Genomic DNA, 24,824 nt, shown 5'->3' on the forward strand with positions numbered 1-24,824 from the left:
CCTTCCTTCTTGCCTAAGGTGGTTTTAGTGTTTCACCTAAACCAACCTATTTTCTTGCCCTCCTTTGTCGAGGAGGAGTTTCCAGAATCTTTTGGGCAATTGCACCTGTTGGACGTGCGCAGGACTCTGCTGCAGTATCTGCGAGTTACTAACTCTTTCAGGACCTCTGATCATCTGTTTGTTTTGCTATCAGGTCCTCGCAGAGGGTCTCCAGCATCTAAAGCCACTATTGCCCGCTGGCTTAAAGAATCTATCTTTTCAGCTTATTTGCTTGCAGGCCGGCCTCCGCCTGATGCCTTTAAGGCGCATTCCACTAGAGGAATTTCCTCTTCTTGGGCTGAAACTGGAGCACTCTCTCTTCAAGTGATTTGTAGTGCAGCAACATGGGCTTCTAAGCTCTCCTTTGCCCGACATTACAGGCTGGATGTGGCTGCCAGGAGGGACGCACATTTTGGAGCGCAAGTGCTGGCGCGTGGTGTGGCTTGTTCCCACCCTATCTAGGGATTGCTTTGATACATCCCATCTGTAATGGCTGCATCTGCTTGATGACAAGGAAGGGAAAATTAGGTTCTTACCGTGATAATTTTCTTTCCTTTAGTCATAGCAGATGCAGCCATGATCCCTCCCTGTCTGATGCTATGTGCTGTAAATCTATTTCAGGTTCTGTTCGTGTTTCCTGGAGATTCCGTCCTTGGGAGAAAGTCGGAAAACAGTCTTCAGGATTCTTGTTCAATTAAAGGAGGATGACTTAATTCCCTCCAGTTTCATGTTTTGGAGGATGTTTATTCTCTCCGGGAGGATGTTTATTCCCTCCAGTTATGTCTCAGTGGAGGATGAGTTTATGCCCTCCGGGAGGATGTTTCATTCCCTCCATTCTTTGTTGTAGGGCCATCGTTCGCTGTGAGGAAAGCTTATGTTATTCCCATTGCGGTTTGCCATACTGCTTTGGAAGCTTCAAATACTGAAGAGAGGCAGTGGAGCAAGCTGGTATGAGGCACTGAAAAAAGTGTGCTCTCTATCTCCCTCTGCTGGTTGATGGACACAACCCATCTGTAATGGCTGCATCTGCTATGACTAAAGGAAAGAAAATTATCACGGTAAGAACCTAATTTTCCCATATCCCCCCTTTCCAGGGTTCAGTGCGGTTTATATTCTAGGTGAGACAAAAGCAAATAGTGTTTGTGTGAGGTATGAGAAACATTAGAGACAATTGGTGTAATGCATGAGACTAAAACCATTAAAGGAAAGGATAATGGATGATACTAGGAAGTAGAAGTCACCTGTAATGACACACGGCATGGTTTCTTTCAGCTTTTAAGGAGAATTGATATCACAGTGAAGGTTATATGTTTTGAAATGAAAGGCCGTACATATTTTGTATAGAACACCATTTGCTATTCATAGTTCTCTTGTGCTGGTTTTTTCCCAAAGATTTTCATTATTGTAATGTGACTTTTGCATTTAAAATGGTCATAATCTTCTGGGATCTCTTTTCAATGGTGGTTTAAGGTTGACTCTATTCTTGGGCCTGCTTCTACAGGGTTGTGGCCTTTGTTTACAACTACCCATGGAATTTTCTCTTTTAATCCCCCTTCACTGTTAATGATTGTCCTTGGCCAGGGGCGTTCTAATCATGATGGTGTATATCCTAAGTCTGACTTAACAGGTGGTGAATATTCCCTCCCCTGCCAGAAGCTGTAAATCACCGTTCTTGACCCAGTCCTTGGGACACTCCTAGTCCCATTGGGATTTCAGGATATCCACAATGAATATTCATGAGTTAGATTTTCATGTAGTTTCAATTGCATGCAAATCTATCTCATACATATTCATTGTGGCTATCCTGAAAACTAGATGGGACTAGGTGTGCCCCGAGGACTGAGTTGGGAATGGCTGCTGTAAACACTGTCTAGGCAGCATCTCAAGCTACGTGACCTGAAGGGCAGAAAACCTGACCTGGGACTTAGACTGGTATTCTAGCAGTAGACAGCACTGCTACTGGCCTTGCCTTTTAAGTCACCTACAAAAGCCTACACAAGTCACCCTCAATGAAACAAATCATTCCTTAAACTACCCAAGTACACCAAAAAACACATCTCACACGACCTTACCTAACACCTTCCATCTAAATCTTCTTTTCACCTCTGCTTGTGATCGACTGTTTTTAAATCATGTAAAGACGATATCATATCTATACTCAAGCCACATTGAGCCTGCAAAAAGGTGGGAAAATGTGGGGTACAAATACAATAAATAAATGTTAGTTTTGGTGTTATAAACAAGTCACAGGGTTGGTGTAACTATAGAAAGCTATTTCTTAATCCTGCCAGCAATACATATAGATAACATACATTTAGTATATCATGTATTAAGCAAGATGCTCTTTCTCATTCTACTTTGTTCTCTTGTAGAAAAGGGAATATTTTTAATGTAGTTTATTTTTATATAGGGCTGCTGAATGTGGTAATTTCGAAGCTGCTGTGAAGCTTGGGATCGCTTACCTCTACAATGAAGGCTGTAAGTAGCAGGGTATTGATGATTTCTAGTTCACATGAACCCATGGATCTGTTGTAGCTTAGTTTTGACCTGTCATACTCTTTGCTCCAGTACTGATTTCCTCACAAAGCTCTGCTGGGTATACCAGTCTTGACTTGCATCAGCTTTCCAGCCTTCAAATACTGAGAGTTGCATTCTTTTGCTGTTCTGATTACAGGACACACTTGCCTAGAATTATCTAGATCAAGTAACAAAAGTATACAAAGTTTTGAGTATTGACGTTCCCATTGAGCAATGCTAATTGAGGCCCTCTCAGTAGCTCAGGTCACCGACTTCTCCACTGTGTTGCAAGAGACATGAGCAATGTTCTCTCTAATTTTTGCTGGCCCATATGTGCATGAAACACATTCTGTGTTCAATTTTTCAGCCTCGACTGGATATGTGCGATATAGCGTATATTGCAATTGTCCAGATCTTGCTTGCATCGAAGTGGAACCAACATTTTCATGGCATCCCACAGATCCAGAGACTTGTGGATTGTGTCCCTCTACCAGCAGGTGGAGATAGAGAACCTCTGAGGTTTTCTATATGTGGACTTGTGCAACCAGCTGAACCTCAGTATTCTCTCTAGCAGGTGGAGGGACATCTCTGTGCAGCTCTGGTTTGATCTGGCTACTGGTGTCCTTTGGGCCTAGTTTAGCACAGACAGGGGTTGAGTGGCTGTTTGCAGCTTGTGGTGTACACCTGATGGGTGCCAGGCCCCTCCCGGTCTCCCCCTACCTTTCCCCCGTCGCCTTGGGCTGTTGGCCTGATCGGGTGTTTCCTTTCTCTCCTGACTAAAAAAAAAAAGTAAGAGACTGTTTTAGTTTAATCATACGGAGGAACTAGATGTTCTGCCGAGTCAGTTTTGGGGTAGGCGTTTGTGGAGCATGTCAGTGCCTTCTGGGGCGGCTAAGCACTGCTCCCGGTGTGGGGGCCGGAGAGCAGCATCGGGGGAGTGTGTCCTGCCGCCGTCAGCCCGCAGCAGGTGTTCAGCGTGACGGGGATTCCCCTCAGGCATCCGGTGAATCGGAAGTGCAGGGGATAGTTTCGGCGGTTTCCTTGGGGCAGTTAGTGCAGTGCGCATTGGCGGGCACCATTTTTTCCTCTCAGGCACGACCCGCTCCGCACGTGGCGGTTGATAGACAAGAGGCGCAGCACGCTTCTGTGGTACAGGCTCCAATGGAGGGAAGCGATGTACAGGGAGCAGGGGGGTCCCTTTCAGTTCCTTTTTCCCCGGATTTTGTTTTATTATTGCACAATGCCTTTCTTTTGAAGAAGTCAGGAGCTTCTCTTCAGGCAGCCCTGTCTCTTCCACAATATTCGGTTGTTGCAGCCTCTGTCTTTCCTGCCATATCATCTCCGGGTGGAGATTTTGGATCCCGAGGAGCTATCTGACACAGATGGCCCGGTTTTGTCTCCGGACTCTCCCTCAGAATCTTTGGATTTGGCAGATGAGGTCACCCTGCTCTCTGAGGAGGGGGATGATCAGATGACTGCCTGCCTTTTTCGCAGGGAAGAGCTTCCTTCCCTGATAGGGCTTTTGAGGTTTTGGCCATTTCCCCCCTGAATCGTCAGGGGGAACAGGTCTGGTGCCCTCTATTGTGTGGCACCATATGCCCACCTTGTTCCTTTCATGTGCATGAGGCCATGAAGATCCTCATTTCAGCACAGTGGGATACGCCAGATAGTGGGCTTAAGGTTGCTTAGAGCTATGTAGCGTCTTTACGTGCTACCTACTCCTGATTTAGACTTGCTGAAGGTCCCTACAGTGGATTCCTTAATCACAGAGGTCACTAAGAAAAGCACTGTCCCTGTGGAGGGTGGCACGGCGCTAAAGGACCCTCAGGATCGTAAATTGGAGACTTGCTTGAAGCTGGCCTTTGAAGTAGCGGCCCTTTCCCTGCAGGCCTCAGTTTGTGGCTCCTATGCGTCGCGGGCATGCTTATCGTGGGCACAAAATGCCTTCTCTCCGGAAGTTCTCGTGGCTGTTTTTCCGGCCTTGGAGTCCGGTTTAGCCTTCCTTGCGGATCTTCCTTATGATCTTTTGAGGGCTTCGGCGAAGGAGGTTTCCCTAGCAGTCACCGCGCGTCGCTGGCTGTGGTTGCAGCATTGGGCTGCAGACATGGCCTCTTAAGTTTAGCAAGGCTTCCATTTAGGGGAAAGCTTTTGTTTGGGACAGACTTAGGACAGATTGTGAAGGACCTTGGTGATTCTTAAGGGCCAGCGCCTCCTGGAGGTCAGGTCCAAGTTTGTACGACCAGCGGGACCTAGACCTAAGTTTAGGGATACATGGCGTTACTGTCCAGGTCGCGGGGCCTCTTTTCAGAAAGCAAGGTCTTCTCAGAGGCCTCAGCCCTTTTGAGGTGACAGGCGGGCCTTCCTTTCCAGTAACAGAAACCAGCCCACAGCCAGGTCTGCCCAATGATGGTGCCCTGGTCCATATCCAGCCGGTTATTGGGGGCAGACTGTCCCTATTCCTGGTGGAGTGGACCAGGGTAGCATCCGACGAATGGGTTATCAGAGACGGCTACAAGTTAGAATTGGCTCGTACGATAGCAGACTCTTTTCTAGAATCTGCTTAAAAATGTCCCACCAAGGTGCAGGCCATTTGACACACCCTCCTCAACTTACAACAGCTGGGTGCCATCCAGCCCATACCCCCAGCAGAAGGAGGGTGCGGTCGATACTCCATTTATTTTGTGCTGCCAAAAAAAAGGCGGTTCTTGGCAACCCGTCTTATATCTCAAGTGTGTTAACAGGTCCTTAAGGGTTCGGCTTTTCCGTATGGAAACCCTCCGATCAGTGATTGCAGCGTTACAGCCAGGGGAGTGTTTGACCTCTCAATCTGAGGCCTATTTACACATTCCAATCTGGCCTCCCCACAGGCGCTTTCTTTGCTTTGCAGTGCTCGGTCGTCATTTTCAATTCAAAGTGATGCCTTTCAGCCTAGCCACAGCGCCTTGGACCTTTTCCAAGGTCCTGGTGGTAGTGGCGGCCTATCTCAGGAAGGAAGGGATTCAGGTCCATCCCTGTCTGGATGACTGGCTTGTGTGGGCGTCTTCTTTCAAGGAGAGTTGGCGGGCAACCGACAAAGTGGTTGGGTTGCTTCAGTCGCTTGGTTGGGTGATCAACTTCCAGAAGTGCAGCCTAACGCCTTCCCAAACGCTGGAATACTTGGGGGTGTGCTTCGATACCCGAACAGGGATAGTTTCTCTTCCTTCAGCTCAAGCACAGTGGTTACAGGCTCAGTTTCGAGCGCTGTTTCAAACTCCGAACCCGCGGGCTTGGGACTGTGTACAAGTTCTAGGTTCCATGGCCTCCACCTTGGACGTGGTAAAGTGGGCCAGAGCTCACATGCGACCCCTCCAGTGGCACCTTCTGAGCCTCTGGTCTCCGCTCTCGGAGGATTACGAGGCTCAGGTGCCATGTTCGGCCCATCTTCACACAATCATGCACTGGTGGTTCATTCAAAAGAATCTGGTATCGGGCATTCCTCTGGCAACCCTGGACTGGAAGATAGTGACCACAGATGCGTCACTGTCTGGCTGGGGGGCTCATTGCCTGCAACAGACTGCCCAGGGCATTTGGACTTCGGAGGCGTCATGGTCCATCAACCACTTAGAGTTACGGGTGATTCGTCTGGCCCTTTGGGAGTTTCTCTTCGCAGTTGCCCAGTTCGAGTTCTTTCGGACAATGCGACGGCGGTTGCCTACGTAAACCGTCGCAGGTACCAGAAGTGCACCTAGTGCGTGAGGCGGCTCTGATTTGCCGTTGGGCAGAGACTCATCTCCTTCTTGACAGCGGCTCATATAGCAGGGTCACAGAGTGTGCAAGCGGACTTTCTCAGTCGCCACCAATTGGAGCCGGGGGAGTGGACGCTGTCCCCTCTGGCCTTTGATCAGATAACTGCCCGTTGGGGGATGCCAGAAATGGACTTAATGGCCACTGCATTCAATGCGAAGGTTCCCCATTTCTTCAGCATGGGACGAGAGCTGAGCTCAGAAGGCATCGATGCCCTTCTTCAACCTTGGCCCAGGGGCCTGCTCTATGCTTTTCCCCTGTGGCCAATGGTGGGCAGGTTACTGACTCGCTTTGACAGTCATCCCGGTCAAGTGATCCTAGTGGCCCCGGATTGGCCTAGACGACCCTGGTACACATCCTGTAATCCAGTCAATCATACATTTATTCACGGAACTATGTACACCATATGTCTTTGTGTCTAACACTGCCCTTTTAGCTTCCCATTGTCTCCTTCCAATATTTCTATGTTGATGTCCCATTGTTATATTCCTAATGATAGTCGAATGTCTCGCACAACTCTGTACAATGTAATCCATAACCAAGTTGTAACAAATGTATTTCTATTATTCATATCTTATTGTAAGCCACACTGAGCCCGCAAAAAGGTGGGAAAATGTGGGATACAAATGCAATAAATAAAATACACAGGTGTGATCAGGCTTCTGTTCGTGCTTTTCTGCTACCGGCGCAGGACAGTCTCCTGCTGCAGGGGCCAGTCACGATGGAGGATCCCTCCCCCTTTGGTCTTACAGCATGGCCCTTGAAAGGGTGAGGTTGAGAAGAAAAGGCTATCCGGACGCGGTTATCGCTACGATTCTGTAGGCTCGGGAAAGATCCACCTTGATAGCTTATGCTAGGGTGTTGTGTACCTTCGATTCGTGGTGTTAGAGTTTGGGATTGTCAGTGGCTTCGGCTTCAGTATCGGTTATCCTCATGTTTTTTCAGGAGGCTGTACAAAAATCATTCTCGTTGAGGTCTCTTAAGGTGCAGTTGGCAGCTCTGGCATGTTTTAGAGGCTGGTTTCAGGGGGCGTCCATCGCCTCCCACCTGGATGTGGTTCGTTTCTTGAGGGGCGTAAATCATTTGCGCCCTCCTCACATGCCAATTCTGCCATCCCAGAACCTTAATCTAGTTCTCAAAGCGCTTCAGCGTACTCCTTTTGAACCCTTATCGGGGATTACGATTAAGGATCTCACCTTTAAGGTGATTTTTCTAGTAACCATTACTTCCACTCGGAGAATTTGATTTGCGGGCCCTTTCTTGCAGAGACCCCTTCCTGTGGTTTACAGAGGTGGGGGTATCGATTAGGACAGTTCCTTCGTTTTTGGCCAAGGTGGTTTCTCGTTTCCACTTGGGGCAGTCCCTGAATTTGCCGGCCTTCCGCCAGGAAGATTACCCTGAGCAGTTCCAGGCTCTTTGCTGCCTCGACGTGAGATGGGCTCTTCTCAGGTATTTGGACGTGACGAATGAATTTCGTCTTTCTGACCATCTCTTCGTCCTTTTTGAAGGCAGTAAGGGTCATATGGTGTCCCAAGGCCACCGTAGCCTGTTGGTTGCGGTAGGCCATCTCTTCGGCATACATGGCATTGGGCAAGCAAGCCCCTTTGCAAGGTCGTGCTCATTCTACGTGAACTCAAGCTTCCTCCTATGCAGAGTCCTGTTTGATTTCTCTGGAAGATATCTGCAGGGCAGCTACATGGGCTTCGGTCCATACATTCACTCGTCATCATCTGGTGGATGTGGCAGCTCATCAAGATGTGGTGTTTGGCTCGTCGGTGATTTTTGCCGGGTTGGTGTCCCGCCCTACTTGAGTACTGCTTGGATACATCCCACAAGTCTCTGGATTGATCTGTGGGACGCCATGGAAGGAAAAATTCTTACCTGATAATTTTCTTTCCATTAGTCCCAACAGATCAATCCAGAGGCCCCTCTGGGTTTACTGTCTGGTTTTGTTGCGGTTGGTTAGTTTTTTTCTGGTTCCGTTCTGAATGTTCCTTCGTTTGATTAAAAAGTAAAATAAATATAGAAGTAGTGGAAGCATGTTTCCATTCCAGTGCTTTGGTATCGTTCATACTGAGGTTCAGCTGGCTGCACAGGTCCACATATAGCAAACCTCTGAGGTTCTCTCTATCTCCACCTGCTGGTGGAGGGACACAACCCACAAGTCTCTGGATTGATTTGTTGGGACTAATGGAAAGAGAATTTATCAGGTAAGAATTAATTTTTCCTTCAGCCATCATGCTGTGACTTTCTTCAGGGTATATCCTGAAGAAAGCCATAGCATGTTCTACTGAGATGTGGCAAGACCTGGACAGCTGCAACAATCATGACACTAGCTGTGGAAGCCCTAGAGACCATGAGCCATATTTTCAAAGCACTTTGGGAGGCTAAGTTCCATAGGTTTCTATGGAACTTTGGGAGGCTAAGTGCTTTGAAAATATGCCTCCATGTAGCCTATGTTCACAATAAATAAAAATTCAAGGAGTAGGGGTGGACCATGAAGTCTAACCAGCCAAAGGTTGATTGAAGTAGTTTTATTTGCACTAAATGTATATATGACCAGACACGGGACTGTGTTTCAACAGCTATACTGTCTGCCTCAGGGGTCAAAATACTACATACAAAATAAATATATAAAATAAGGCTAAAAACGCAAATAAAAACAAGTAAAGAGAAAACTCGCACGTAATAATCAAAATAGTAATAAGTTGTAAGAGTGAATAATATACATAATACATTAGTATAAAAATAAATATGCATGTTAATAGACGCTAATGAAAATATACACTCATATTGATGTAGTGACCAGATAGCAAAACGTGAACCATATTAAATGAACAATGTAAACAAAAAGTGAACCATATTAAATGAACAAAGTAAGCACAAGAGACCAATAACAAAAGAAATGTAGCAAACGTGACCTAACAAAGAAGGAATGGGTGCAAAAATACAGCAGCAGTTGGAACAATATCTAAAAATAAAATGTAAAATTACACAAGGGAAGAACACGAACATATGGATGTAACAGTGAATAACATAAAAAAGAGTGGAACCAACACTCAAAAATACCATTTGAATATAAAATGCAATGCATGACACACTGTGATGAACCTCAACATTAAGTTCTGCTGGAAAGGCAAACATACCATGGACAATGACAAAATATAAGAAAAAATGTGAAAAATATAAAAAGAATATAAAATGAAATGTATAAAGAATGAAAAATGTCAACTATAAAAGTGTGGCATGCAAGAATATGAATAGCTGAAACCAATAAAATGAAACTGCACTGTAGGCATATAAAAACAAGTTCTGAAGATGTGGGCTAAGTTTTTCCTGCTCCAGATGCTTTGGCTTTTCCTTCCTGTGACCAGTGCCGCATTTGCACTGGGGGTCCCATAAGAGTGGTTTCTGTGGAAAGCATAGTTCCTGCAGCTAGTGGAGCTTTGGAGGAAGGGTAGCAAATGAAGTAGCCTGATTCCTGGCGGTAATCGGGTATCGCTGCAAGCTGCCTAGTTTCCACAGGAGCCCTTACAACCACTTCAGTGGGTAGTGGTAAGGGCTCCCTGCTGCGTGGCCGTTTTGTTTTTGGGGCATTATATCCGCTGTGGGAAAAAGGGCCCTGGCGTGTGGAAAAACAGCCTCCGCCGCTACCGCAGGGCTCTTATTCCTGCAGCTTAGTAAAGGGACCCTTTGTAATCTATTCAGTTTTTGGAGGTTTTTAAAGGGTTTAAAAAAAAAATTTTAGGACCAGTCAGTAGTGGCAGTTTGCCCAGATTTATCTCATATGGGACAGACAATAGCACACCATCTCTCCTCATCAATCTAAATGTTCAATTTTTTAAAATATAAATGAGTATAACCTGTGTCCATAAATCCACATATCTTTTTTTTGTAATTGTACTTTTTGTTGATGCACAAAAGACCACTGCCACACTCTTGATTTAATACACATGAGAACCACTGTCAACATAGCTATGCTTCATCAACTCCTGAAACCTATGTTGCATAGTTTCTGAACGTTTGATAATGATAAGCAACTGATAAAAAATGGTGGCTGCGTATTTTATAGACTACTTCTGGCTCAACCTGGCAAACATAGTAACCAATGAAAAAAGGACTCTACATGATTGACATCTACTCCACCTCTGAATTTTATTCTCAAGGCTCAACTGTGTTCAAAGTAATCCAATGTTCTTTTTAGGTCAATAAAGGCTGTATGAATAGATTTTAAAATAAAAAATAAATTGTGACATTAAGATTGTTCATGTGTTAAGATTTATAACTTTGAGATTTTTTGTGAACTCATTTTACTTCCCATACTATTGAGAATTTTGGTGGACTTCTAAAATAGCAAAGGCTTCATAGAGAACCAGCAGGTGTTGTTGAGACACAACTTATTGTGTTCAGTTTTGGAGGTCGTAGCTCTTTAAAGGCATAGGAAGTTCAGAGGAAGGCAACAAAAATGGTACAGGATTTGTGCTGTAAGATGTATGAGAAGAAACTGGAGGACCTGAATATGTATAATGCTAGAGAAAAGGGGAGAGAGGGGTGATATGATAGACATACAAACCTCTTCCAGAAATGGGGTGGTAGACTTAGAAGTAACATCAGGAAATACTTTCAGAGAGGGTATTAGACAGCCTGGAACACCCTTCTAGGAGAGGTGTTAGTCACCCTTCCAGGAGAAGTGGTAGAGTCAAAAACGGTGAGCGAATTCAAAAATGCGTGGGATAGACAGATACCTAAATAGAAAGAGGATAGGAACACATGGCTGGTGAAGTGTTATCTTGGGCAACAGTAGTGGGAACTGAGGCTGATGCCGGACAGATTTCTACAGTATGTGTCCGCGCGTGCGCGGCCGTCTTCCCGCCCGAACCGGCTTGTGTTCGTCAGTCTTCTTTTGTCCGCACTCGGGATGGTCGCATTTTGCCGCCGTTTCGTGCCCCCTCAAGTTGATCCTCGCGCGTCTTTGATTTCGCTAAAAAAAATTAAAAAAAAAAAAAGACCTTTGGTCTTTGTCCCTTCCCGTGTGCCCAGTTTGTTTCCCCGGCGTAAGTTTTGTTTCGCTTTCGGGGTAGGTCTTTTTTGTGGCCTCGGTACGGGTTTTTTTCTCTCCCTTATTTTTTGTGCCCTTCGTCACCATCGCAAATTTTGATTTCGCCGGCGTGATTTTTCCGCCCATGTCATCGAAGTCTCCCAGCGGCTTCAAGAAGTGCACCCAGTGCGCCCGGGTAATCTCGCTCACTGATAGGCACGCTTCGTGTCTTCAGTGTTTGGGGGCTGGGCACCGCCCGCAGGCCTGCAGTCTTTGTGCTCTTTTACAGAAGAGGACTCAGGTAGCGAGATTGGCCCAGTGGAACGTGTTGTTCTCGGGCTCTTCGTCGACAGCATCAAAGTCTTCGACCTCAGCATCGACTGCATCGATGGCATTGAGGTTTCGACCCTCTGCATCGTCGGTACCGAGACATCGGAAGGCGGCGTCGGTGGTATCGGGATCCCCGCTGTTGCTGATGTCGTCGGACGGTGGTGCTTTGACTGGAGTGCAGGTGAGGGCTGTCCATTCCCCTGCTGGTGGCAGTGAGCCTTCGGGTGGGTCTCCTCCTGCCCTGAGGGCTCCTGCGGTACAGCCCCCCCGAGTCCGACCTTCTTTGGCCTCGGCCCCGAGGAAGAGATGGTTGGATTCTACGTCCTCCTCGTTAGTACCGGGAAGCTCCGGTGACATGCTTCGCTTGAAGAAATCAAAGAAGCATAGACACGGGTCTCCTTCCCGCGTCAGTACCGAGAGCTCTGGGTCGCTGAGGGAGTCGGCACCCAGTAGGCATCGGCACCGGGAGGCTCGCTCACCCTCTGTTCAGAAGGTGTCAATGCACCCCACCTTGGACAGCCCGGAACAGACTCTGACCTCGACGCCTGCATCGGCTTCCGTGTTTTTCTCCACAGCCGCTCTGCACGAGAGTCTCCGGGCCGTTCTCCCAGAGATCCTGGGAGAGCTGTTGCGCCCTTCTCCGGTACCGGGGGTGCCTGCGCCACCGGTACCGTCGAGTGAGGCGCCGGCTGGCCCCTTGCCCGGGGTGAGGTCTCCGACATCGGTACCTCTTGCGGTACCGGCTGCGGCCGCCTCCCAGGAAGACTCCCCGACGACGTCGGTGGAGGGAGCTTCGCCGGTGCTGGCGAGGGAATCTAACTCTCGACGCTCCCACCGTGGCCGTGTTTCCACGGAGTTGAGTCGGGCACGGCTTCAGACACAGGTTCATGAACTTGTCTGATACCGATGGTGAGGCCTCGTGGGAGGAGGAGGAGGAGATCAGATATTTCTCTGACGAGGAGTCTGATGGCCTTCCTTCTGATCCCACTCCGTCCCCTGAAAGGCAGCTTTCTCCTCCCGAGAGTCTGCCTTTTGCGGCCTTTGTCCGGGAGATGTCTACGGCCATCCCCTTCCCGGTGGTCGTGGAGGATGAGCCCAGGGCTGAGATGTTTGAGCTCTTGGACTATCCTTCTCCACCTAAGGAAGCGTCCACAGTACCCATGCACCATGTCCTAAAAAAGACATTGCTGGCGAACTGGAGCAAGCCTCTAACTAATCCCCACATTCCCAAGAAGATCGACTCCCAGTACCGGATCCATGGGGACCCAGAGCTGCAGAGCTGATGCATACTCAGTTGCCTCACGACTCTGGTGTGGTGGATCTGGCCCTAAAGAAGGCTAAGAGTTCTAGGGAGCATGCTTCGGCGCCCCCTGGCAAGGACTCTAGAACCTTGGACTCCTTTGGGAGGAAGGCCTACCATTCTTCTATGCTCGTGGCCAAGATCCAGTCCTAGAATAGAAAGAAAAAAGTGAGGAGAGTGGATGAGGATACCAAAAAATATATTTATTCGCATAAAAAGTCAAAATAAAAAATTAACAATGGTTGTATAAAATATAAACGGACCCGACACGGCCGTGTTTCGGCCCTAAGGCCTGCTTCAGGGGTCTTTGCAACCTCAGAAGGTGTATCTCAGGGTATGTACTCCAAGGCAAATATCGGAGCGGAAAATCTCTAAGATCTGTATACTCCTCTCTTCTAGAAAAACATGTATATAAAATGTGCTGAAAAGCACAACAATCGTGTGATGCTTCTCTCCAAAGAGATGTCTACAATTTCACAATTGTAGACATCTCTTTGGAGAGAAGCATCACACGATTGTTGTGCTTTTCAGCACATTTTATATACATGTTTTTCTAGAAGAGAGGAGTATACAGATCTTAGAGATTTTCCGCTCAGATATTTGCCTTGGAGTACATACCCTGAGATACACCTTCTGAGGTTGCAAAGACCCCTGAAGCAGGCCTTAGGGCCGAAACACGGCCGTGTCGGGTCCGTTTATATTTTATACAACCATTGTTCATTTTTTATTTTGACTTTTTATGCGAATAAATATATTTTTTGGTATCCTCATCCACTGTCCTCACTTTTTTCTTTCTATCTCACGGTTTTGAGAGGGTTTTTACCTCCTTTTTGTTTTTTGCAAGATCCAGTCCTACCAGCTCTACACGAGCATCCATATGCGGAACAATGTGCGGCAGTTGGCGGGATTGGTGGACCAGCTCCCTCCTGAGCAAGCCAAGCCGTTTCAGGAGGTGGTCAGGCAGCTGAAGGCGTGCAGAAAATTCCTGGCCAGAGGGGTATATGATACCTTTGCATCCAGGGCCGCTGCTCAAGGTGTGGTGATGCGCAGACTCTCATGGCTGGGTGCCTCCGACCTGGAGAATAGGATCCAGCAGCGGATTGCGGACTCCCCTTGCCGTGCGGACAACATTTTTGGAGAGAAAGTCGAACAGGTGGTAGAACAGCTCCACCAGTGGGATACCGCTTTCGACAAGTTCTCCCGCCGGCAGCCTTCAGCATCTACCTCAGGTAGACGTTTTTATGGGGGAAGGAGGGCTGTTCCCTACTCTTCTGGTAAGCATAGGTACAATCGTTCTCGACAGCCTGCGGCCCAGGCTAAGCCCCAGCGCGCTCGCTCTCGTCAGCAGCGTGCGTCTCAGCAAGGCCCCACGGCTCCCCAGCAAAAGCAGGGGACGAGCTTTTGACTGGCTCCAGCAGAGCATAGCCGACAACGTGTCCGTGCCGGGCGATCTACCGGTCGGGGGGAGGTTGAAAGTTTTTCACCAAAGGTGGCCTCTTATAACCTCCGACCGTTGGGTTCTTCAAATAGTCCGGCCAGGATACACCCTCAATTTGTCCTCGAAGCCTCCAAATTGCCCACTGGGAGCTCAGTCCTACAGCTTCCAGCACAAGCAGGTACTTGCAGAGGAACTCTCCGCCCTTCTCACCGCCAATGCGGTCGAGCCCGTGCCATCCGGGCAAGAAGGGCTGGGATTCTATTCCAGGTACTTCCTTGTGGAAAAGAAAACAGGGGGGATGCGTCCCATCCTAGACCTAAGGGCCCTGAACAAATATCTGGTCAAGGAAAAGTTCAGGATGCTTTCCCTGGGCACCCTTCTTCCCATGATTCAGGAAAACGATTGGCTATGCTCTCTGGACTTGAAGGACGCCTACATGCACATCCCGATATTGCCAGCTCACAGGCAGTATCTGCGATTTCAACTGGGCACACGTCACTTCCAGTACTGTGTGTTACCCTTTGGGCTTGCCTCTGCGCCCAGGGTGTTCACGAAGTGCCTGGCTGTAGTAGCAGCAGCGCTTCGCAGGCTGGGAGTGCATGTGTTCCCTTATCTCGACGATTGGCTGGTGAAGAACACATCCGAGGCAGGAGCTCTACAGTCCATGCAGATGACTATTCGACTCCTGGAGCTACTGGGGTTTGTGATAAATTATCCAAAGTCCCATCTTCTCCCAGTACAGAGACTCGAATTCATAGGAGCTCTGCTGGATTCTCGGACGGTTCATGCCTATCTTCCGGAGACAAGGGCCAACAATCTGCTGTCCCTCGTCTCGCGGGTACGAGCGTCCCAGCAGATCACAGCTTAGCAGATGTTGAGATTGCTTGGCCACATGGCCTCCACAGTCCATGTGACTCCCATGGCATGCCTTCACATGCGATCTGCTCAATGGACACTAGCCTCCCAGTGGTTTCAGGCTGCTGCGGATCTAGAGGACGTGATCCACCTGTCCACGAGTTTTCTCAAATTCCTGTATTGGTGGACGATTTGGACCAATTTGACTCTGGGACGCCCCTTCCAAATTCCTCAGCCACAAAAGGTGCTGACTACGGATGCGTCTCTCCTGGGGTGGGGAGCTCATGTCGATGGGCTTCACACCCAAGGAAGCTGGTCCCTCCAGGAATGCGATCTGCAGATCAATATCCTGGAGTTACGAGCAGTCTGGAACGCTCTGAAGGCTTTCAGAGATCGGCTGTCTCATCAAATTATCCAAATTCAGACAGACAACCAGGTTGCCATGTATTACATCAACAAGCAGGGGGGCACCGGATCACGCCCCCTGTGTCAGGAAGCCGTCAGCATGTGGCTCTGGGCTCGCTGTTACGGCATGTGGCTCCAAGGCACTTATCTGGCAGGCGTAAACAACAGTCTGGCCAACAGGTTGAGCAGGATTATGCAACCTCACGAGTGGTCGCTCAACTCCAGAGTAGTGCGCCAGATCTTCCAGGTGTGGGGCACCCCCTTGGTAGATCTCTTTGCATCTCGAGCCAACCACAAGGTCCCTCAGTTCTGTTCCAGACTTCAGGCCCACGGCCAACTGGCATCGGATGCCTTCCTCCTGGATTGGGGTGAAGGCCTGCTGTATACTTATCCTCCCATACCTCTGGTGGGGAAGACTTTGTTCAAACTCAAGCAAGACCGAGGCACCATGATTCTGATTGCTCCTTTTTGGCCGCGTTGGATCTGGTTCCCTCTCCTTCTGGAGTTGTCCTCCGAAGAACCGTGAAGATTGGAGTGTTTTCCGACCCTCATCACGCAGAACGAAGGGGCGCTTCTGCATCCCAACCTCCAGTCTCTGGCTCTCACGGCCTGGATGTTGAGAGCGTAGACTTTGCCTCTTTGAGTCTGTCGGAGGGTGTCTCCCGTGTCTTGCTTCCAGAAAAGATTCCACTAAGAGGAGCTACTTCTTTTTATGGAGGAGGTTTGCCGTCTGGTGTGACAGCAAAGCCTTAGATCCTCGCTCCTGTCCTACACAGACCCTGCTTGAATACCTTCTGCACTTGTCTGAGTCTGGTCTCAAGACCAACTCTGTAAGGGTTCACCTTAGCGCAATCAGTGCATACCATTACCGTGTGGAAGGTAAGCCGATCTCAGGACAGCCTTTAGTTCGCTTCATGAGAGGTTTGCTTTTGTCAAAGCCCCCCGTCAAACCTCCTACAGTGTCATGGGATCTCCATGTCGTTCTCACCCAGCTGATGAAACCTCCTTTTGTGCCACTGAACTCCTGCCATCTGAAGTACTTGACCTGGAAGGTCATTTTCTTGGTGGCAGTTACTTCAGCTCGTAGAGTCAGTGAGCTTCAGGCCCTGGTAGCCCAGGCCCCTTACACTAAATTTCATCACAATAGAGTAGTCCTCCGCACCCACCCTAAGTTCTTGCCGAAGGTAGTGTCGGAGTTCCATCTGAACCAGTCAATTGTGTTGCCAACATTCTTTCCCCGTCCTCATTCCTGCCCTACTGAACGTCAGCTGCACACATTGGACTGCAAAAGAGCATTGGCCTTCTATCTGGAGCGGACACAGCCCAACAGACAGTCCGCCCAATTGTTTGTTTCTTTTGATCCCAACAGGAGGGGAGTGGCTGTGGGGAAACGCACCATCTCCAATTGGCTAGCAGATTGCATTTCCTTCACTTACGCCGAGGCTGGGCTGGCTCTTGAGGGTCATGTCACGGCTCATAATGTTAGAGCCATGGCAACGTCAGTGGCCCACTTGAAGTCAGCCACTATTGAAGAGATTTGCAAAGCTGCGACGTGTTCATCTGTCCACACATTCACATCTCATTACTGCCTGTAGCAGGATACCCGACGCGACAGTCGGTTCGAGCAGTCAGTGCTTTAGAATCTGTTCGGGGTTTAGAATCCAACTCCCCCCCAGGCCCATTTTTTATTCTGTTTCAGGCTACACTCTCAGTTAGTTGGATAAGTTGTTAGGTCAATCTCAGTTATGTCCTTGCCGTTGCGAGGCCCAATTGACCATTTGTTGTTTTGAGTGAGCCTGGGGGCTAGGGATACCCCATCAGTGAGAGCAAGCAGCCTGCTTGTCCTCGGAGAAAGCGAATGCGACATACCTGTAGAAGGTATTCTCCGAGGACAGCAGGCTGATTGTTCTCACAAACCCGCCCGCCTCACCTTTGGAGTTGTCTTCCCTTGTCTTTGTCCTGATACATATGGGACTGACGAACACGAGCCGTTTTGGGCGGGAAGACGGCCGCGTATGCGCGCGAGGACTTGCAAAGGCCTTTGCTAGTGAAGTTTCCGGTTGGAGGGGACTGCCGTGGACATCACCCATCAGTGAGAACAATCAGCCTGCTGTCCTCGGAGAATACCTTCTACAGGTATGTAGCATTCGCTTTATGGAAACTGGGAATATGAAGGTGCCCAGAGTTTTTAGTTGAAAAAATGTTTGAGATTCTTGATATACTGCCTTCTGTGGTACAACCAAAGCAGTTTACATATTACATAGAGGTATAGTAGGTATTTCCCTGTTCAACAGTGGCCCTGCACCAGGTGGTTGTACATTTTTCTCCCATGACCTCTTTCGGGCAGTGCCATTCAGCAGATAATCATTGAGGTCTGGTTATTCTAGTATGGGGACTGATTGGTTAAGGGAGATCCTGGTACAGGAATCTCATGAGGTTATGGGTAGGAGATCTGATGCTGCAAATGACCAGTCGTTTGGTTCATAGCCCAGTCCCAATGTAGGATACAGCATAGTTCTTGAGAGGGTGAGGTACTCTGGAAAGGTTATAGCTAATCTCCATGAAATCTTCATCTCCCTTACTGTGTATTAGGATTAAGAGAATTTTTGAGGCATTTGAAGATTGTCAAGTTGCAGAGATTTTGAATTTTTTTTGCAGGACAGAGTGGGGGTTAATCTGAAAATTGGAATGAGTGAGGTGATTAAATTTGCAGATGACATAAAACTATTCAAGGTTGTTAACACATGCCCGACTGAAAAATAGCAGGAAGACCTTAGGATATTGGAAGACTGGGCATCCAAATGGCAGATGAAATTGAATGTGGACAAATGCAAAGTGATGCACATTGGAAAAATTAATCCGAATCATAGTTCCATATCATCATGCTGATCAATCCATAGACTGGTGGGTTGTGTCCATCTACCAGCAGGTGGAGATAGAGAGCAAACTTTGCCTCCCTATATGTGGTCATGTGCTGCCGGAAACTCCTCAGTATGTTCTCTATCTCAGCAGGTGGTGGTCACACACAGCAGCAGCTCTGGCTAGGCCTCCAAGCCTAATTTTTAGGTTTTGTTGAGTGCCTGGGGTTGAGGGCTCTTCTTGAGCAAGTGCAAACCTGGTGGCGCCAGGTCCCTCCTTTTCTCCCCCCCTCCCGCTGGCTCCGTTTAAAAAAAAAAAAAAATTTTGAACGTCCTTAAAGGCGTTTATTTCGACGTTTATTTAAACGTTTATTGCAGCTACTCACTGGGACACCAGGTCGTTACAGCTCGGAGCGGACAGCAGGTAATTTTTACCTTTTATAGCGGGCAGGGGGTTCCCCGATTGGTCTCCACGTGGCCTATGGCGTCGGAGGGCGAGGGCGCAAAGAGTCGCTCCCCGGATCGCGTGTGCGCTTCTAGAGGGGATGCGGGGGTCTTAAAGTCTGATTCGCCCTTGTTGGGTGACAGTTTCGTGACCGATGAGTGTCCCGGTCCTTCCTCCGGTGTGGCGGTTTTTCCCGCCATAAACGCCCATCCCCCGCGGCTCGCCTCCGCCATATTGGCCGGCCACGCGGCTCGGACGGCTTCTTCTTGGGCCGCCCTTGAGGTGGGAGACATTAATGCCATGAACGCCCTTAATTTGGGCGACGGCACAAAAGCGGCTAAAGTTAAGCGCCGTTCTTCCCGCGCGGCTCCTTCGCGGAGTGTCGCGCCGGACGCCATCTTGGATGCGCACCATGTCTCTCCCCCGCTCTTGTGAGCGCCGGTTGAGGGTGCATCTAGGGCTGTAGCCCAGGCTGCGGAAGTGCACAGTAGCGGGGTTTCTCCCCCGAGTTTGTTTTGCTGCTGCATCAGGCCTTCCTTATGCGAAACGCTGCCCCTGCTCCCTCGTCTGGTAAAGAGGTTGAGGCCCCCGGAGGTAAACGCCCTCGGGTTGATTCCCAGGCCTTGGAGGACTTTGTCTCCTCCGATGTAGATGAGGGCAGCGTATCTGAGTTCTCCCAACGGTCCTTTGCGGATTCCTTGGAGGAGACGGATCCCCGCTCGGATGGAGCGGATGACCCCTCCGCAGCGCGGCTCTTTAGCTCAGAGGATTTGCCCAACCTGTTAATGCAGGCCATGGGCATTTTGAAGATTTCCTCTCCGGAGGACGTCTCTCCCTCAGCCCCTGTTGGCTCTGCCATTATGCTGGGGACGAAGCGCCCGCATAGAACCTTCCACGTGCATGATGCCATGCACACTTTAATTTCGGCTCAGTGGGATGTCCCGGAAGTGAGCCTTAAAGTGGTTAGGGCTATGTCCCGCCTCTATCTTTTGCCTGAAAGTGAACGTGAGGCCTATCTGTGGCCTACCGTGGTTTCTTTAATCACTGCAGTGACTAAGAAAACGGCGTTGCCGGTGGAAGGTGGCACGGCCCTATAGGACGCCCAAGACATAAGATTGGAGGCGGCCTTAAGGTCGTCCTTTGAGGCGGCTGCTTTAAGTTTGCAGGCCTCAGTTTGCGGCTCCTATATGGCCAGGACGTGCCTGACTATGGTGCAGCGGGCTTCCCCCTCAGATCATTCCTTGAGGGCTGATTGGCCGGCCCTGGAATCGGGCTTAGCCTATTTGGCAGACTTGCTGTATGATGTCTTGAGGGCCTCAGCTAAAGGCATGGCTCAGACAATCTCTGCGCGGCGGTGGCTTTGGCTGAAGCATAGGTCTGCTGACCACGCCTCTAAATCCCGCCTGGCTAGATTGCCTTTTAAAGGCAAGCTGCTCTTTGGGGTCGAGCTGGACAAAATCGTGACCGATCTCGGCACGTCTAAGGGCAAGAGGTTACCAGAGGTCAGGGCTCGGACTAGTGCTCGCCCCGGTACCTCCAGAGGACGGTTTCAGGAAGCCCGTCGGTACTGCCCGGGCAGGTCGGGCTCCTCTGCCCCCTCTTCCTTCAAGAGGAACTTCTCCCCCAAGCAGCATTCCTTTCGCAGAGACCGCCGTCCCGGAGGTGCTCCCTCCGGTCCTCCCCTAGGGTCTCGTACCCAATGACGGGGCCTTGGTCCACGCCCCAGTGCAGATTGGAGGACGGCTGTCCTCGTTTCTGGGCGAGTGGATCACAATAACTTCAGACGCTTCAGTGCTGGAAGTCATCAGAGACGGCTACAAGCTAGAGTTCTGCCGATCCTTAAGAGACGGGTTTGTACTCTCTCCCTACAAGTCTCCGGTCAAAGCTGTGGCAGTGCAGCAGACCTTGGACAATCTGATCCGCCTGGGTGCGGTCGTTCCGGTGCCAGAAAATCAGCTTGGCAAGGGACGTTACTCCATTTACTTTGTGGTACCAAAGAAAGGAGGTTCTGTACGGCCTGTCCTCGACCTCAAGTGGTCAATCAGGCTCTTTCGCATGGAGACCCTCCGCTCTGTTATAGCGGCAGTGCAGGCAGGAGAGTTCCTGGCATCCTTGGACATCAAGGAAGCGTACTTGCATATTCCCATCTGGCCTCCTCATCAACGCTTTCTGCGTTTTGCAGTACTGAGCCGACACTTCCAGTTCAGAGCCCTCCCGTTCGGGTTGGCTACTGCTCCGCGGACCTTCTCCAAAGTAATGGTGGTCATCGCGGCCTTCCTGAGGAAGGAAGGAGTACAAGTCCATCCTTATCTGGACGACTGGTTGATCCGAGCCCCCTCTTATGCAGAGTGCGGCAAAGCTGTGAACCGGGTGGTTGCTCTTTTGAGCTCCCTGGGGTGGATCATCAACTGGGAGGAAAGCCAGCTGCGCCCAACTCAGTCTCTGGAGTATCTGGGAGTTCGATTCGACACCCAAGTGGGCAGAGAGTGTTCCTGCCAGACAATCGGATTGTCAAGCTTCAGGCTCAGGTGGACCAGTTCCTAGTAGCCTCTCCTCTTCGGGCTTGGGACTATGTGCAGCTGTTGGGCTCTATGACGGCCACGATGGAAGTAGTGCCCTGGGCCAGGGCTCATATGAGACCACTACAACACTCTCTGCTGCAGCGCTGGACTCCGATGTCGGAGGATTATGCTGTGCGCCTTCCCTTGGACCCAGCAGTGCGCAAGGCGCTGAGCTGGTGGACGCAGACAGACAAGTTGTCTGCAGGAATGCCTCTGGTGACCCCGGAGTGGATTGTCGTCACGACGGACGCCTCTTTGACGGGCTGGGGAGCCCACTGCTTGGGAAGGACAGCGCAGGGGCTCTGGTCTCCTGCAGAGGTAAAGTGGTCTATCAACCTCCTGGAACTCAGAGCCATTCGGTTGGCGCTTTTGGAGTTCATCCCGGTACTGGCGTTGAAGCCTGTACGGGTCCTGTCGGCCAAGGCCACGGCTGTGGCCTATGTCAACTGCCAGGGAGGTACCAAGAGCGCCCCTCTAGCCAAGGAGGCCATGAATCTATGCCAGTGGGCGGAAGCGAACCTGGAACAGCTGTCAGCGGCCCACATTGCCGGAGTCATGAATGTCAAGGTGGACTTTCTCAGTCGCCATACCTTGGAGCCCGGAGAGTGGCAGCTATCTGTTCAGGCGTTCTTGGACATCACGAAGCGCTGGGGCCAGCCGAGCCTAGATCTGATGTCGTCATCGGCCAATTGCCAAGTGCCGCACTTTTTCAGCAGAGGACGGGACCCTCGATCCCTGGGAGTAGATGCTCTTCTCCAACAGTGGCCGACACAAGAGCTTCTCTATGTGTTCCCGCCCTGGCCCATGTTGGGCAGGGTGCTAGACCGGGTGGCAAAGCATCCGGGCCGGATAATCCTGGTGGGTCCGGATTGGCCCAGACGTCCCTGGTATGCGGACTTGATCAGGCTCTCAGTGGACGAACCTCTGCGACTGCCAGTGGAGCAGGGCCTGTTACATCAGGGTCCCGTGGTGATGGAGGATTCCTCCCCCTTTGGTCTTACGGCCTGGCTATTGAGCGGCAGAGTCTGAGGAAGAAGGGCTTCTCAGACAAGGTCATCGCCACTCTGCTGAGAGCGAGGAAGCGCTCTACTTCTACTGCTTACGCCAGGGTTTGGCGTACCTTTGCAGCGTGGTGTGAAGCAGGTTCACTTTCTCCATTTACTGCTCCAATTTCTTCAGTGCTGGCGTTCCTGCAAGAAGGTCTGGAGAAAGGCCTGTCGCTCAGTTCCCTGAAAGTCCAGGTAGCGGCCCTGGCTTGCTTCAGGGGCCGCCTGAAGTGTGCTTCCCTGGCTTTGCAGCCAGATGTGGTGCGTTTCCTCAAAGGAGTTAATCACCTGCGCCCTCCTCTGCACTCAGTGGTGCCTGCGTGGAATCTCAACCTGGTGCTAAGAACCTTACAAAGCCGCCTTTTGAACCCTTGTCGAGGGCATCTCTGAAAGACCTGACGTTGAAAGCAGTCTTTTTGGTGGCTATCACTTCAGCCAGAAGAGTTTCCAAGCTCCAGGCATTCTCTTGTCGAGAGCTTTTTCTGCAGTTCACTGAGGCAGGAGTGACTATTCGCACAGTGCCTTCCTTCGTACCCAAGATTGTTTCTCGCTACCATGTGAGTCAGCAGCTCTGTCTCCCTTCCTTTCGTAGGGAGGACTACCCAGAAGAGTATTCTGCTCTCATATATCTGGATGTGAGACGGGTCATCATCAGATACTTGGAAGTGACCAATGATTTCCGGAAGTCGGATCATCTGTTTGTTCTGTTTGCAGGTCCTCGTAAGGGTCTACAGGCTGCTAAGCCTACAGTGGCAAGATGGGTCAAGGAAGCCATTGCAGCGGCTTATGTGGCCGCGGAGAAGGTGCCGCCTATTCAGTTGAAGGCCACTCCACTAGAGCTCAGGCGGCCTCGATGGCAGAGGCCGGGTCCGTCTCCCTGGAAGAGATTTGCAAGGCGGCAACTTGGGCGTCGGCCCATACCTTCTCCAGACATTACCGCTTGACTGTGGCTGCTCGGGCGGAGGCCCGGTTTGGAGCTTCAGTGTTGAGGTCAGGGATTTCAATGTCCCGCCCTGGGTGAGTACTGCTTCGGTACATCCCACCAGTCTATGGATTGATCAGCATGATGATATGGAAGGTAAAATTATGTATCATACCTGATAATTTTCTTTCCATTAATCATAGCTGATCAATCCATAGCCCCTCCCAGATATCTGTACTGTTTATATTCTGGTTGAATTTTAGGTTCAAGTTTAGTCTTCAGTTACTTCAGGAGGACTTCGTGTTCAAGTTTTTTCACTTGGATTCTTCAAGAGTTGAGACGAGTTTGTGTTACAGTGAGCTGCTGCATTCCTCTCCCCTCCGTTTTACGGGGCTGGATTGAGACTTTAATTCTGCCGGCACTCCCTCCCGCTTCGTGCGGCTGTAGGGCAGCTTTGTACCCCTCCCGCTTCGGCGGTGTTAGGGTCAGTCAGCTCCTCCCGCAGTTGAGGTTGCAGGATAAGCCAGATTCCCCCCGCATCGGCGGGGTGGTGTCCCTCCCCCGCTCCGCGGGGATGAGCTGGACGGATTCCCCTCCCCCACTTGTGTGGGGATGAGCTGGGTTAATTCCCCTCCCCCGTTTCGGCGGTGGTGAGCTAGGCAGAGTGTCCCTTTGTGGGTGTAATTCTCTTAAGTGCTGAGTCCTGCGGATGGAGCTTTGATATCGACATACTGAGGAGTTTCCGGCAGCACATGACCACATATAGGGAGGCAAAGTTTGCTCTCTATCTCCACCTGCTGGTAGATGGACACAACCCACCAGTCTATGGATTGATCAGCTATGATTAATGGAAAGAAAATTATCAGGTATGATACATAATTTTACCTTACCTGATGCTGTGGTTCACCTTGGGAGTCAGCACCCAAGAAAAAGTGTCATAGATAATACGCTGCATGGAGCCTTTGTGGTGACCTGAGAGAAAGCTGAGGCTAGTCCCATCCTTTCTTCAAACATTAAAGCCTTCATTTCACATTAACCAGTAAGTTTTGCTTCTGGTGTTAGGGAGATGGAAAGTGAGCAACGAGAGGATCGTCTTCACAGTTTGTATGTCAGTCATGTACTGTTTGTCGCTCAGTTTGCCTTTTTGTTTTAGTTGGAAGTGCCAAGAAGGGGGAGGCATTACTAAAAGTGATGGCATGCTGAATTAAGGAGGGGGCACCCAGTACCTCCATAGCTGAATTCACATTCTACCAGGAGTTAGGCATGTGTTTGGGCAGAATGTGGTCT

At 49.9% G+C, this 24,824-nt stretch overlaps 1 protein-coding gene across 3 annotated transcripts in view; it reads left to right on the plus strand.

Moving 5' to 3' along the window:
• Nucleotides 1-24,824, plus strand: part of CCNF (cyclin F) — a 207,402-nt gene that overhangs the window by 73,054 nt on the left and 109,524 nt on the right. For all 3 annotated transcript variants that reach the window (XM_030213122.1, XM_030213120.1, XM_030213121.1), the window contains exon 4: nt 2,450-2,517. In XM_030213122.1, the coding sequence (XP_030068982.1) occupies nt 2,450-2,517 (68 nt within the window). The remainder of the gene's footprint in view (nt 1-2,449; nt 2,518-24,824) is intronic.

Source organism: Microcaecilia unicolor, chromosome 8, assembly GCF_901765095.1.
Source record: "Microcaecilia unicolor chromosome 8, aMicUni1.1, whole genome shotgun sequence".
Lineage (NCBI taxonomy): Eukaryota > Metazoa > Chordata > Amphibia > Gymnophiona > Siphonopidae > Microcaecilia > Microcaecilia unicolor.